Source organism: Salmo salar, chromosome ssa09, assembly GCF_905237065.1.
Source record: "Salmo salar chromosome ssa09, Ssal_v3.1, whole genome shotgun sequence".
NCBI lineage: Eukaryota > Metazoa > Chordata > Actinopteri > Salmoniformes > Salmonidae > Salmo > Salmo salar.
Window position 1 is genome coordinate 6,402,617 of NC_059450.1, and position 15,594 is coordinate 6,418,210.

The following is a 15,594-nucleotide window of genomic DNA, read 5'->3' on the forward strand; positions in this document are numbered from 1 at the left end:
TGGGGCAGATATATATTGGGGATGTATATCCTATCCTCAATGCCATCTAGCTGAGGCAATGATTCCACTGTGGCGGCGCCAAAAACCTGGGGTTGTTTTTAGATTTGTTTTAGTATCTGGATATGTGCGTAGAGGGTCATTTAATAATGAAACAGAAACAGAAAACATACTCGCAATGTGTTTAGTCTTTGATAAATAAGAATATTTATCATTGATAATCTATATCTGAAATGTATAATTTGTCATCTACATCTATAGCATGTGACTAAGTGATATTTCAATATTTTGACTGTCCTTAGTAATGCAGATCACAGGATATAATTAAAAGTGTTGCCCTATTCTCCACATACTGAAGTTTCAAATGAAAACATACCTGTCATTCAGGGCAGGTGGGGCTCTGTTTTGAGACCCACATTTTTCTCAACAAATAAATAATTATATATATATATATATATATATATACATAAAAATATACACTACCGTTCAAAAGTTTGGGGTCACTTAGAAATGTCTTTGTTTTTGAAAGAAAAGCAAAAAAAAAGTCCATTAAAATAACATCAAATTGATCAGAAATACAGTGTAGACATTGTTAATATGGTAAATGACTATTGTAGCTGGAAACAGCTGAATTTTTATGGAATATTTACAGAGGCCCATTATCAGCAACCATCGCTCCTGTGTTCCAATGGCACGTCGTGTTAGCTAATCCAAGTTTATAATTTTAAACGGCTAATTGATCATAAGAAAACCCTTTTGCAATTTTGTTAGCACAGCTGAAATCTGTTGTTCTGATTAAATTAGCAATAAAACTGGCCTTCTATAGACTAGTTGAGTATCTGGAGCATCAGCATTTGTGAGTTTGATTACAGGCTCAAAATGGCCAGAAACAAAGCACTTTCTTCTGAAACTCATCAGTCTATTCTTGTTCTGAGAAATGAAGGCTATTCCATGTGAGAAATTGGCAAGATACTGAAGATCTCGTACAACGCTGTGTTCTACTCCCTTCACAGAACAGAGCAAACTGTCTCTAACCAGAACAGAAAGAGGTGTGAGAGGCCCCGGTGCACAACTGAGCAAAAGGACAAGTACATTAGAGTGTCTAGTTTGAGAAACAGAAGCCTCACAAGTCCTCAACTGGCAGCTTCATTAAATAGTACCCGCAAAACACCAGTCTCAACATCAACAGTGAGAGAGTGGATGAATATACACACTGAAAAGTGTTAAAATTAGAACTACAGCGAGTTAGTTTAACACTTTTAACACAGATTTAGCTGTTTACTCTTATGGTAATATTGACAGAAAACTGACCAAATCTGGAAGAACATTTACCAGATTTGTTCACCACACATATGGTAGAGGAAAAATGTTACAGGGAAAACCCATATGAACAAGAGCAATAATTAAAATAAATCTTCAAACCAAACAGTAAACTATTTTACATTTTGGTGTCTAAACTTGATTATTTTGCAAGACTAAAATAAGTTCTAATCATGTGTCTAACTATTCAAAGCAAATAGGCATCCTTACAGTTTGTGACATGCCTGCATTGGGCAGATCTGTTAGCTAATTACAGCGTAGCTCTGAGAAGGGAGGTACTTGTGTGGTGGGGGCTATTTTTTATGATCCAAGGGGCAGATATGGTATAAATACTCACATCATTGTACTGGGAGGCAGCAAATTCTCCAACGTGCTCCTAACCTAAGGATATACAGCAGCAGTAGGAGGACAGTGGTGCTGAAGATTTCTTACCCCTTTTTTGGAACTCCAACTCACTCAACTGCATGCTGGTATGTGTGCTCTTCCTCTCTATCCTCTTAATCTCTTGGTGCAATGAACAATAGGGCCCTTCTGAGGCTTGACTCCTACTCCCACTGGGTTGAGCTAGGACTGGGCAGGTGGAAGAGATGTTGGTGCCTTATAAAACCAAGCAGGATAGCCAGAGTTCTAGGAGAACAGGCAGAGATCCATGAGGCTGAAACTCAGTATTCAAACGAATTTCCTTGCTATCTATATAATTTGTTGTGCTTTTTTTGGTGGGGGGGGGGGTGTAATTCAGTTATGTGTGCAGTTCAGAGTTCAGTATATGTGTGCAGAGAGAAAAAAAGAGTGTTACAAAAATGTCCTTTCTTGAGTCATTGCAGCAACTTCAAAATGAAAGCTCAGCAGTACTGAATCTTTTCCTGTTTCAGAAAATGGAAGTAAGAGTATTGAGCATCCTCCTCCTCCTGGTGGCCTTGACAGCTGTTCATGGTAGTGGTACATATGTAGTGAAGAAAGTAATAAAGGCCTCCCCCCAATACCAGCCCTACTCTGTGAAGAGCCACGGTAAGAACCAACATTACATTTACATTACATTTAAGTCATTTAGCAGACGCTCTTATCCAGAGCGACTTACAAAATGGTGCATTCACCTTATGATATCCAGTGGAACAACCACTTTACAATAGTGCATCTAAATATTTTAAGGGGGGGGTTAGAAGGATTACTTTATCCTATCCTAGGTATTCCTTAAAGAGGTGGGGTTTCAGGTGTCTCCGGAAGGTGGTGATTGACTCCGCTGTCCTGGCGTCGTGAGGAAGCTTGTTCCACCATTGGGGTGCCAGAGCAGCAAACAGTTTTGACTGGGCTGAGCGGGAACTGTGCTTTCTCAGAGGTAGGGGGGCCAGCAGGCCAGTGGTGGATGAACGCAGTGCCCTTGTTTGGGTGTAGGGCCTGATCAGAGCCTGAAGGTATGGAGGTGCCGTTCCCTTCACAGCTCCGTAGGCAATCACCATGGTCTTGTAGCGGATGCGAGCTTCAACTGGAAGCCAGTGGAGAGAGCGGAGGAGCGGGGTGACGTGAGAGAACTTGGGAAGGTTGAACACCAGACGGGCTGCGGCGTTCTGGATGAGTTGTAGGGGTTTAATGGCACAGGCAGGGAGCCCAGCCAACAGCGAGTTGCAGTAATCCAGACGGGAGATGACAAGTGCCTGGATTAGGACCTGCGCCGCTTCCTGTGTGAGGCAGGGTCGTACTCTGCGAATGTTGTAGAGCATGAACCTACAGGATCGGGTCACCGCCTTGATGTTAGTGGAGAACGACAGGGTGTTGTCCAGGATCACGCCAAGGTTCTTAGCACTCTGGGAGGAGGACACAAGGGAGTTGTCAACCGTGATGGCGAGATCATGGAACGGGCAGTCCTTCCCCGGGAGGAAGAGCAGCTCCGTCTTGCCGAGGTTCAGCTTGAGCTGGTGATCCGTCATCCACACTGATAATAGCTGACTTTGCCCTACCTAACTGATGGTAACAGTACCGATACTGACTTTTTAGTTAGGTAGGGCAAAGTCAGCTATTCATTACAATAGAAGATCTAGAAGATAACAATTAAATAATTTATAGACAGCTCAACATCACTGGTTTCTTTTTCAATTGTCATCAACTGTATTTTCATATCATATAAAGTAGTGTGTAAAATAGTATGTGCCTCTTGTTAATATATGACTTTAACACCGTCAATTACAGTTCAATCACCCAGAAATGTATAGGTGTGCCTTTCAAAAAGTAGAAACATATGTTTTGATGAATCTAAACTAGGCCTCTACATTTGACCAAGGACATGCCGTTTACACCCTGGGTCATGTGACCACAAACAATTCATTTAAAAAAAGACTCTTACAATTCATCATTCTGCTTTACAAATGCTTGTTTTCTCCCCATACTCCAGTTTCTTAAGAATGAAATGTCCGCTTTTTTATGGTGAAATGGCGAAATAAGAACAGATTGAACCCTTGAGAAAATTATTTTGAGCTAATAATTCAACAGGTTTAAATGTCTATGCAGGTTTGACTTGCACTGTTAATGCTATCATACCCAATGCTTTCGAAGTGGCAATTCCTAAAAAAAAATATATTTACTATTCTAGTTTGCCTTATTAGGCGATTTCCTCCCCCATGCAGGTTTAACATACATGGACAAAAGGGCAATTTCATTGATAAACATTTTGAATAAATGTGCCAAAATCGTTGGAATGACCTTGAGGGAGAGAGTACCCCAACATTTTGCAGTTGATTGGGGGCCATCTCCGAGTAGGAGTGCTGATTCAGGATCAGATCACAATGAATAAGATTATATGGATCATAAATCAAAACTCCTAATTTGAGACACTTGATACATACAGCCCCAGGACTCAGGTTCCCATGTTTCCAGCAAAAGGAGGTGTTAACCAAATGTCAAACCAGAGCGAGGTTAAATTGGGAAACACTACTTACTTCTGTCTAGCTAGCTAACTAACCTGCCTACCCAAAACAAAGATGTAGTGCACCATTTTGGTAAATGGTCAGGCGGTGAATTGCATTCTGGGAATCCTAGTACAAACAAATAAGGTATCAACCAAATGTACATGAAATTTGAATATGGAAGCAAAACAGAGCAAAAAAAAAAGATTATTCCTCTGACAATTGCTGAGTGTAACACAATACTTTACTTATTTTAATAAGTTCTAATCCTCTTCATTTTTCATGTCCATAAATTAAAATGTCCATCCTCCATCACTCAAACAAGTAGGAGGTCCTGGAGTGCCAGGCCATGCCAGGCCCACCCAATTAGATTGAGCAAATACAAAACAAGAATACATTATTATGAAAACAATACTCCTCATACAAATCAAATCAAATGTATTTATATAGCCCTTCTTACATCAGCTGATATCTCAAAGTGCTGTACAGAAACCCAGCCTAAAACCCCAAACAGCAAGCAATGCAGGTGTAGAAGCACGGTGGCTAGGAAAAACTCCCTAGAAAGGCCAAAACCTAGGAAGAAACCTAGAGAGGAACCAGGCTATGAGGGGTGGCCAGTCCTCTTTTGGCTGTGCCGGGTGGAGATTATAACAGCACATGGCCAAGATGTTCAAATGTTCATAAATGACCAGCATGGTCAAATAATAATAATCATAGTAGTTGTCGAGGGTGCAACAGGTCAGTAACACAAGAGTAAGTGTCAGTTGGCTTTTTCATAGCCGATCTTTGAGAGTATCTCTACCGCTCCTGCTGTCTCTAGAGAGTTGAAAACAGCAGATCTGGGACAGGTAGCACGTCCGGTGAACAGGTCAGGGTTCCAGCAGGTCTGGGACAGGTAGAACGTCCGGTGAACAGGTCAGGGTTCCATAGCCGCAGGCAGAACAGTTGGAACTGGAGCAGCAGCACGGCCAGGTGAACTGGGGACAGCAAGGAGTCATCAAGCCAGGTAGTCCTGAGGCATGGTCCAAGGGCTCAGGTCCTCCGAGAGAAAGAAAGAGAGAATTAGAGAGAGCATATTTAAATTCACACAGGACACCGGAAAAGACAAGAGAAATACTCCAGATGTGACAGACTGACCCTAGCCCCCCGACACAAACTACTGCAGCATAAATACTGGAGGCTGAGACAGGAGGGATCAGGAGACGCTGATCCCTCCACCAATGTATTTCTGGCTATGCCCCTGCTGTACAAAGACCAAAAGTGCCCCCATTTGTTGTCTGGGGTGGTCTAGCAGTCTAATCGGCTGCCTTTGATCATATGTACTGTGCAGCTGTGAGCATGGGTGAATCCGACTCAGTGCTCTAGCACCCTCTCTCCTGCTTTCTTTCATCTCTACACCTCTATATCTACACCCTATCCAATAAAACACAACAAATAGGATAAGGTGCCCCACTTGTTTGTAAATGAGTGTTATTATTAGTATTATCTTAGTATTCTTTTTTATTACATTCTGGCACCTAAATGTGCTCATAGTACCTTGAGGTGCCCACATAGGGTAATGGAAGTCAAAGAATTGTGCTTTTAAAGTGCACTACATTTCTGCCTCCCAATTCTATAAACGTCTGAACAAGTATGTGCACTTATCTATACTTAATGGATTTAAAAGGAAAAAATATATAAATATGCTTACACCTTTCCAATGCTTTAAAATATGTATGGAGGAGTGGACAAGTGCACACTTCAGGAGTGGCACACCAATCTCAGCTCCTAGTCTTAAATTAAAATAATAATAATTGGAGAATGATCGACAATAGTAGCTGACTTAATTATAATTCTATTATTAGGTAGAGACAATTGCCAATAACACATTTACTACAAGAGGATCACTTGTCATCTGTTGTATTAATAAGGTGACTTGTTATTTCCCCACAGTGGTGTCAGTGGCAGGAGAGCCCGGTACCCCAGGTGAGCCCGGCCCAGAGGGCCCCCCTGGCCCACCTGGCCCTGCAGGGGAAAGCGCTGTGGGACAGCCCGGACCAGAGGGCCCTGCCGGACCACCCGGACCTGCTGGCTATTCCGCACCTGCCAAACCTGGCTCCCCAGGTGGTCCTGGTAAGCCTGGTGTTCCTGGTGCAGCTGGTGAGAAAGGAAAGGTGGGGGCAGCTGGACTTCAGGGTCCCAGGGGCATGCCTGGACCTGCTGGAAGCCCCGGACCTGCTGGGATCTCTTCCACTGGCATACCTGGACCTCACGGTCTGCCTGGAGCAATGGGACCAAGGGGGGAAACAGGTCTTAAGGGACATCCAGGTGTGCCTGGTTTGTCAGGAGCTAAAGGGGACAGAGGAGTGGGTATCCCAGGGGCACAAGGTGAGACAGGGGCTGTGGGACCTATGGGACCAGCTGGGCAGCCTGGAGCAGTCGGTGTTGGAAAGCTAGGCAAGCCAGGATTCCCAGGTGAGGCAGGAAAGTCAGGTAGCCCAGGTAGGGATGGGGCCGCTGGTCCCATTGGATTGCCAGGTGCTAAGGGCCACACTGGGGCTCCTGGTGTAGGTCAGCCCGGAAAACCAGGTGATAATGGGGCTCCAGGTATGCCTGGTTCATCTGGTCCTAAAGGTCATCAGGGAGCAACTGGAGCAACTGGTGCTCCTGGTATCCCTGGATATGGAAAGCCAGGAGCAAATGGACAGAAAGGTGAAAGGGGAGTTGTAGGAAGCTCAGGTACCACAGGTCAGAAGGGTGAGCCAGGAGCACATGGATTCACTGGAGCTACTGGTGCTACTGGGCCCATGGGTCCTGCCAGTCGTCAGGGTGCAAGAGGCTTCCAGGGAGATACTGGGGCAATGGGACCCAAAGGTGACACAGGTGCAATGGGACCCCAGGGACCAAAGGGATATAAGGGAGATCAGGGAGCACAAGGTTTCCAGGGCAAGCAAGGTTATACTGGGGAAACAGGGCCAACTGGTGCCAGGGGAGCCACTGGAGCTCCAGGTAACAAAGGTGACACTGGCCACACAGGTTCAACTGGTGATTCAGGTGTCCCAGGACCTGCCGGGCCCAAAGGTTTCCCAGGGCGCAATGGTGAGGCAGGGGAGGCTGGAGCTGCCGGCGCCCCAGGTACGAGAGGCCCGGTTGGGCCTGCTGGTCCCGCAGGTACACCTGGTCTTAAAGGACACCCAGGTCTCCCTGGCACACCCGGCCCAGCTGGACTGGCCGTTAAGGCAATCCCCGGCCCTCAGGGTCCCCCTGGGCTCCCTGGTAGTGATGGTCAGGATGGTGGCCAAGGCCCTGCTGGACTTCCCGGCCCACCTGGTCCTCCTGGCGAGGTAATTTTCGAGAAGAGCATAGGCATGGGTGAGATTATGGTGCCTACTCTTGTCAAGGCCCCAATGTCTGCTTTCTCTGTTTCCCTGGCTAGTCCTTATCCTCCATCTGGGGAACCCATTAAGTTTGACAATGAGGTGTACAATGCAGAGAATCACTATGACACTACCACTGGGAAGTTCACTTGCCAGGTCCCTGGAGTCTACTACTTCTCATACACCATTCACGTGAATGGGGCTCATGCTCTGGTGGCTCTGTACAAGAACGTCAAACCAGTCATGTTCAGCTATGATGAGTACAACAAGGGCTTCTTGGACCAGATGTCCGGTAGCACTGTCCTTATGCTTGATGTGAATGACACAGTCTACCTTCAGATTCCCGATGATGAGGCCAATGGCGTCTTTGCCGCTGAGAACGTCCACTGCTCTTTCTCTGGGTTCCTTATCGCTTCAACGTGATACGATCTCACCCAATAACCACACAACAAAATCCGCAAGCTATTTATCAAACAAGTTATCTCCCTGTCTTTACCAACCAGGCAGTTCTCTCTTTTTTGAGGAATAGAAGCATCTCAAATTAAAAATACAAGAAGTGGGTGCTAAGAGGAAGGAAATAAATTATCTAACAAGTTATCAGGGATGGGGAGGCAATCAACAAAGTTATCAATGATTCAGAGTTTTATTTTGTGAGTGGAAGCAACATGTGAAATTGAGGTGTTATGGCTTTGTTGTGTCCTGAAATTTTCTTATTTCACTTTTTTTTCTTTTTTTACTGATTACAGCAAGTGATTCTTGTTTTTGTACAACCTTTTTTTGGTGACCAATCAGATGCATTAATTACTTTCTGTGCACCATGTTGTACCTGACTTCCTTGTATGTGACTTGAATATTGTGAAATGGCAATGGTCAAATTGACCATAAGAAATAAAACAAGATATAACACACCACAAAATACTGACGTAAACTGTTTACCAACAACATTGTTATATCTCCAAAGATTCATGTCATATAAAGCAAAATTACCAAAATAAATGTCTTTAAAAAAAATGTGTGTGTGACTTTCAAACAATGCAAAGGCCATTAAAATGCACACATAATACTGATGATGTTCTTGTCACATAGATGTCACAACATTTAAGAAAAGCCAGGCAGTTAGTTATATTTTAAGGGAAGTCCAAGATCAAGGCTTAACCTTTTCTGTGCAGCGCACCACATGGTTTACAACTCAAGATCGATTATGGAAGGAACTAGTTTTAGTTAATCGTTAAACAATTGGTGTTCATTACATTATCAGATTTCACTATTTGAGACTGTAGTAATGCACATTATGCTCATGATGGGGTGTACATAAAGGACTAAAGTCCTTTTTACACATTTTTCGATTCTGTAAGAACAAACGTTGGGAAGATATTTTTAAGCATACTGTATCTGTGTGTAGCCTCACCCCAACCCTAACCCCAACCCTACTGATGGACTGACCCTAACGCCCAGCCATCGCACCCCAGAGCCTTTTTATTACAAGTGGGCAACCAAGGGGTCTACAACTCTGGCCGGGTGTACCCGGACCCCCCTGGCTCATGCGTCAATGCCGTGGAGTCACTCTCCCTAATCCCCCCTCCGGTTTCCACATGGCAGCGATGGAAGTGGATCAACCGACTCCACAACTAGCAAAGAACCTAACCCTTCGCATCCCACCCCTAACCTTAATCCTTAACCTAACCTGGGTTCACATCCCGCTCCCACCCCTAAACCTAACCTTAACCCTTACCTGGGTTCACATCCCACCCCTAACCTTAACCCTTACCCTAACCTGGGTTCTCATCCCGCTCCCACCCCTAACCTTAACCCTTACCCTAACCGAGGTTCGCATCCCACTCCCACACCGACCCTAACCCTAACCCAGGTTCGCATCCCGCTCCCAACCTTAACCCTTCCTCCTCATCATCCCATCAACAGAAAATTCTCATCCCATTGGTATCAACATTTTCACATAGACCCCTACATCAAGCAATAAAACTTCTCCATAGTACAACAGGTTTACTCACCCCTTCAACCTTACAGAATCATTTCAGCATTCAGGAAGAATTCAAAATCTCAAAGACTTACTCACTCAGGAAAAGTTCAGTAACATACCACCACAACCCCCCAAACCCCATACCACCCACTACACACAGAGAAAATGAATCTCCAATCCCCACAGTGACACCTCTGCCCTGATCACAGATGGCCTCTCTCTCAGCACCTCCAATGTTATCTATATTATCACCTGTACAATATGCAATAAACCTTATATCGGTCAAACAAAACATACAATAGAAACCCGGTTGAAACAACATCTGTACAACATCAAACAAGCATAATTACATACAGTACTGGTTAATCACTTTCAAGATCACCCCATCACTAACCTCAGTGTATCGGGTCTGCAGTCGGGTCCTGGGTGGACGGGGAGACAGCGAGGGGCAGAGGAATGCAATTGGATCAGAGTTTTAAAAAACATTACACTGGAGGGTTTAAATGAGAAACCCCTGTGGGGAGGGGTTGGAGGGATTGCACCTTTTTAGTTGTAATACAAAAATTTCAATTTTGAAAGAAAGGTGGTTTGAAGGATAATGTGCATGTTTCTCTGTTAATAAATAGTACTAAAACTGATTGATTTTAGAGCATGCACTTGTTTATTCATGCCCTAGAAAATTCAGCCCTCCAGAGGCCTGGCCTACTGTTTCAAGACTCACTCAGTACCATCTTTGTTTTATTTATGATCCTATGCTTCCATCTAGCGACTCTGTGAAGGTACTGTATTTGAATAACATTTTATTGAGATATTGGAGGGGCACATAGGAATAGGCCTGTGCACCTAAAAAAACTAAACAGTTTATTTTAACCCTACCAAATACAAAAACCTAACCCTAACCCTAACCCCCATCCCAACCCTATCCCTAACCATAACCCTAACCCTAACCCACATCCTAACCCCCATCCCAACCCTAATCCTAACCCCCATCCTAACCCCCGTCCTGTCCCAACCCTAATCCTAACCCTAACCCCCATTCCAACCCTAACCCCCGTCCTAACCCTAACCCCATCCTAACCCTAACCCCATCCTAACCCCATCCCAATCTGGACGCACTCGTGCGCAAATTGATTTTGTCCCCCCACACCAAACGCGATCACGACACGCTGGTTAAAATATAAAAACAAGCTCTGTGCCTGACCTCATGTTGTTAACCTTGTCTGCCCCTTATAATGTATTGCAATCCCCATTTTGTCACACTCCATAGTTTTATCCAAACCGAATAACATTTTAACAAGCCTTGTGTTACTACAAGGTTGGACTTTGTCATATTGGGTCACCAATGTATTGTTGTCATGTGTGCCTGACCTTAACTCTAACCCCCCACCAACTTTAATTGCATCCCACTCAAATTCTCCCCTTAATCTGAACCCCTTACCACAAAACCTGTTTTCTGCCACACGGCATAGCAACAGTACAGACCAACCAAAAATTCCCACACCACCTGGGCCACGCCCACCAAACACTAGAGGAGCAGCAAACCCCCTTCCACACACTTCTCATAATTTTACAGTGGGACAACCAGATAACACATCGCTCCACAAATTTAACCAAGATTACAACAAAGGTAGGCAAAACACATAGAACACCACACCTACAGAGATATACACACATTTTCATTGACATTAACTCTAACCCTACACCAACCTTAATTGCATCCCACTTAAATTCTTATTTCAATCTGAACCCCTCAACCCAAAACCTGTTTTCTGCCGCAAGGCAGAGTAACAGAACGGACCAATCAAAATAACCCACACCACCTGGGCCACGCCCACCAAACACTAGAGGAGCCGCAGACCTCACAACTTTACAGGTGGACAACCAGACAACACATTGCTCCACAAACTCAACCAAGACTACAACAAAGGAAAGTAAAACACATAGAACACTGCACCTGTAGATACAGTTGAAGTCGGAAGTTTACATACACTTAGGTTGGAGTTATTAAAACTCGTTTTTCAACCAATCCACAAATGTCTTCTTAACAAACTATAGTTTTGCAAGTCGGTTAGGACATCTACTTTGTACATGACACAAGTACATTTTCCAACAATGGTTTACAGACTATATTTATAGATTATTTCACTTATAATTCACTTTATCACAAGTCCAGTGGGTCAGAAGTTTACATACACCAAGTTGACTGTGCTTTAAACAGCTTGTAAAATTCCAGAAAATTATGTCATGGCTTTAGAAGCTTCTTGACATAATTTGAGTCAATTGGAGGTGTACCTGTGGATGTATTTCAAGGCCTACTTTCAAACTCAGTGCTTCTTTGCTTGACATCATGGGAAAATCAAAAGAAATCAGCCAAGACTTCAGAAAAAAAATGTTGTAGCCTTCCACAAGTCTGGTTCATCCTTGGGAGCAATTTCCAAATGCCTGAAAGTACCACGTTCATCTGTACAAACAATAGTACGCAAGTATAAACACCATGGGACCACGCAGCCGTCATACCGTTCAGGAAGGAGACGCGTTCTGTCTCCTAGAAATGAACGTACTTTGGTGCGAAAAGTGCAAATCAATCCCAGAACAACAGAAAAGGACCTTGTGAAGATGCTGGAGGAAACAGGTACAAAAGCATCTATATCCACAGTCAAACGAGTCCTACATTGACATAACCTGAAAGGCCGCAAAGCAAGAAAGAAGCCACTGCTCCAAAACCACCATAAAAAAGCCAGACTATGGTGTCTTGTTTTGTACACTTTGAAAAAAAAAAAAAAACGCAGAACTACAGGATGTTTCTTAACATAACTCTTTATTAACTAGCTACAACTACATGTTAGCCTATCTCCAACCACGATCAACTGCCCATGACCTAACCGTCTGGGTGGTCTTAACCAATCACCGCACAGTATGATACGGCGGTAAAATGCATCCAATTATAATTCAGTATGTATTCACATATGAATATTACATCCCCCTTCTTTTAAACAAAATACAAATGTTTTACATATTCTAAGCTTTTCTTTTGGATACATGCTCTGTAGTTTGAACTCAAGGTAAGTAACCATTTATATTGCATAATACACCAACTGAATCAACATAGACTCTGAAACAATGATCCAACTTTTCAAACAAGGGATTCTCAGCAACTCAGCTTTCACTGTAGAAATGACATCTTAACATTTCAAACAAATACAATACAAAGCATGTCAAGTGAACTTTCAATAACAAGTTTACAGTCTGGAACGCTTTTAGGGCAGCGATCCGCCTACACCCTTTGACATTTCACAGGTCGAGGACAGCTCTGGGCTTGACCTCTCTTTCTGACCTTGTGCGATATGATGTTGAGCATGCTTCTGTGTCAGTCAACAGCTCTTGTGGTGTTGCAGGTAAGTGTGGTGTATGTTGTGCTGTGTGTGTGTTTAGTCCATCACGTTCTCTTTCAGGGGAACAGTTCATCTCATCAGTGTGTTGTTCTTTTGTGTTCAGTAAGTGACGACGATTGCGGCGGTACACTGCTCCTTCTGCTGTGCGGACGTGATATGAACGTTCAGTGTCAGCTGGCTGGATGACGACTGCTGGTTTCCAGAGGCCATGCTCCTGGATTCTAACTGACTCTCCGTCGATCAGTGGTGGCAGTGGTCTAGCTGACCTGTCATAGTATCGCTTTTGTTGTTGTTGTCTCTGTGCACGTTTTTCATGCATTTCCTTGTAGCTGACAACCTCAGGTTGCAGCTGCTGGTTGGTGCTGGGAAGGGTTGAGCGAAGTCTGCGGCTCATCAACAGCTGGGCTGGTGATTTGAAGTTGTCAACTGGAGTGTTGCGGTATTCAAGGAGACTGAGGTAGGGGTCTCTCTTGTCTGCTTTTGCTTTGTCCATGAGTGATTTAGCAATCTGCACAGATTTTTCAGCAAGGCCATTACTTTGAGGGTAATGTGGGCTTGTGGTGACATGTGTGAACTCCCATGCTTTTGTGAAGGATTCAAACTCATTTGATTTGTAACAGGGCCCATTGTCAGATATTAAAGTCTCTACAATGCCATGCCTGGCAAAGGCTGCTTTCAGCTTGTGTATCACAGCTGCAGATGTGGTGCTGTGAAGCTTGTCGAGTTCGAAGTATCTGCTGTAGTAGTCCACTGTTACGATGTAGTCCTCGTTGTTCCAGGTGAACAGATCGGTTGCCACAACCTGCCAGGGTCGGTCTGGGATACAGTGAGGTAACATTGGCTCTTTGGTGTTTGAGGGGCGTCTTTCAAGACAGATGGTGCATCTACCAACAATGTCCTCTATTTGTTTGCACATTCCAGGCCAAAACAAAATGTCCCGTGCTCTCTGTTTGCACTTTTCCATGCCCATGTGTCCAGCATGGATCTTTGTCAAAATCTCTTCTCTGAGACTGGTAGGAATAATGATTTTCTCTCCTTTGAAAATGATTCTGTTGATCTGTGATAGTTCATCACGATGGTTCCAGAATTCTGAGACGCTCTGAGGGCATTTTCTCCTCTCCTCAGGCCATCCATCCTGTATGACTTTCCTCAGCTGTGTGAGTTGTGAGTCCTTGTCTGTTTCTGCTTGGATCTCCTTCAGTTTCGTGTCACTAACTGGTAAGTTGCTGTACACCGTGTGCACTTGCATGTCCATGCCCTCACTGAGGCTGCTGTCCTTGTAGGTAAGAAACTTCCTGGAGAGTGTGTCTGCGACAGGGATGTCTTTGCCTGGACGGTGAGTGATTGTGAAGTCGTATTTTTGTAGTTGAAGGATCATTCTCTGTAGCCTTGGCGGGGCTGCAGCTAGTGGTTTCCTCATGATTGACTCAAGGGGCTTGTGTTCGGATTCCAAAATGACTTGTCGTCCATATACGTACTGATGGAAACGTTTACATCCGAACAGAATGGCATAGAGCTCCTTTTCGATTTGAGCGTAGTTGATTTCACAGTCTGTGAGAGATTTGGAAGCGTAGCCGATGGGCTTTCCTTCTTGCAGTAGCACTGCACCTAGTCCATACTTCGACGCGTCCACTTGGAGTCTGAGCTCTTTGTTGGGGTCGTAGTAGGCAAGGATTGGTCCTGGTTCTCTCGTGATCAAGTCTTTTACATTCTGGAAAGCAATGTCGTGTTGCTTGTCCCAAAGAAACTCACTGGACTGCTTTAGCAGTTGACGCAGGGGTGCATTAGCATTGGAGAGGCTGGGTGAGAACTTGGCTAAGTAGTTGACCATGCCAAGCAATGTTTCCAGCTCTGCACGGTTCTTTGGTGGCTCCATTTCTTTTATGGCTGAGATCTTCTGTGGATCTGGCTTGATTCCATTCGCTGTGAGAAGATGTCCGAAGTAGCTGACCTCTGTAGCGCTGACTGTGCTCTTCTCGGGGTTGAGCCGGACTCCTCTCTCGCGGGACCTTTGCAGCATCGCGCGGAGGTTTCGGTCGTGCTCCTCTTTGGTTCGACCATAAACAAGGATGTCGTCCACAATTGCCACAACTCCGTCGAGGCCTTCATATACTTCGTCAATCTTTCGCTGAAACTCGTCTTGGGCTGAGATAATCCCAAAAGGCAGGCGACGGAACCTGTAGCGTCCAAACGGTGTGTTGAATGTTGTGAGCTTAGATGACTCTTCTGTGAGCTTGATAGCCCAGTAGCCTGATCTAGCGTCCATGACACTGAAGTAGTGTGCTCCCGCTAGCTTGTGCGTGATACCATCTAGCGTCTGTAAAGGGTTTGCAACTGCACATGGGGACAAAGAAAATACTTTTTGGAGGAATGTCCTCTGGTCTGATGAAACAAAAATACAACAGTTTGGCCATAATGACCATAGTTATATTTGGAGGAAAAAGGGGGATACTTGCAAGATGAAGAACACCATCCCAACCGTGAAGCACGGGTTTGCAGCATCATGTTGTGGGGGTGCTTTGCTGCAGGGGGGACTGGTGCACTTCACAAAATAGATGGCATCACGAGGAGGAAAATTATGTGGATATATTGAAGCAACATCTCAAGACACCAGACAGGAAGTTAATAGTTGGTCGCAAATGGGTCTTCCAAAT

General features: G+C 44.5%; 1 protein-coding gene across 1 annotated transcript; it reads left to right on the forward strand.

Annotated features, from left to right (window-relative positions):
• The first annotated feature begins 1,566 nt into the window (after positions 1 to 1,566).
• Positions 1,567 to 8,478, forward strand: col10a1a (collagen, type X, alpha 1a). The gene is made up of 3 exons (XM_014209977.2): positions 1,567 to 1,787; positions 2,190 to 2,325; positions 6,147 to 8,478. Exons 1-3 carry the CDS (start codon positions 1,782 to 1,784, stop codon positions 7,991 to 7,993), a joined length of 1,989 nt encoding a protein of 662 aa, XP_014065452.1. The 5' UTR covers positions 1,567 to 1,781; the 3' UTR covers positions 7,994 to 8,478.
• Positions 8,479 to 15,594: the final 7,116 nt, after the last annotated feature.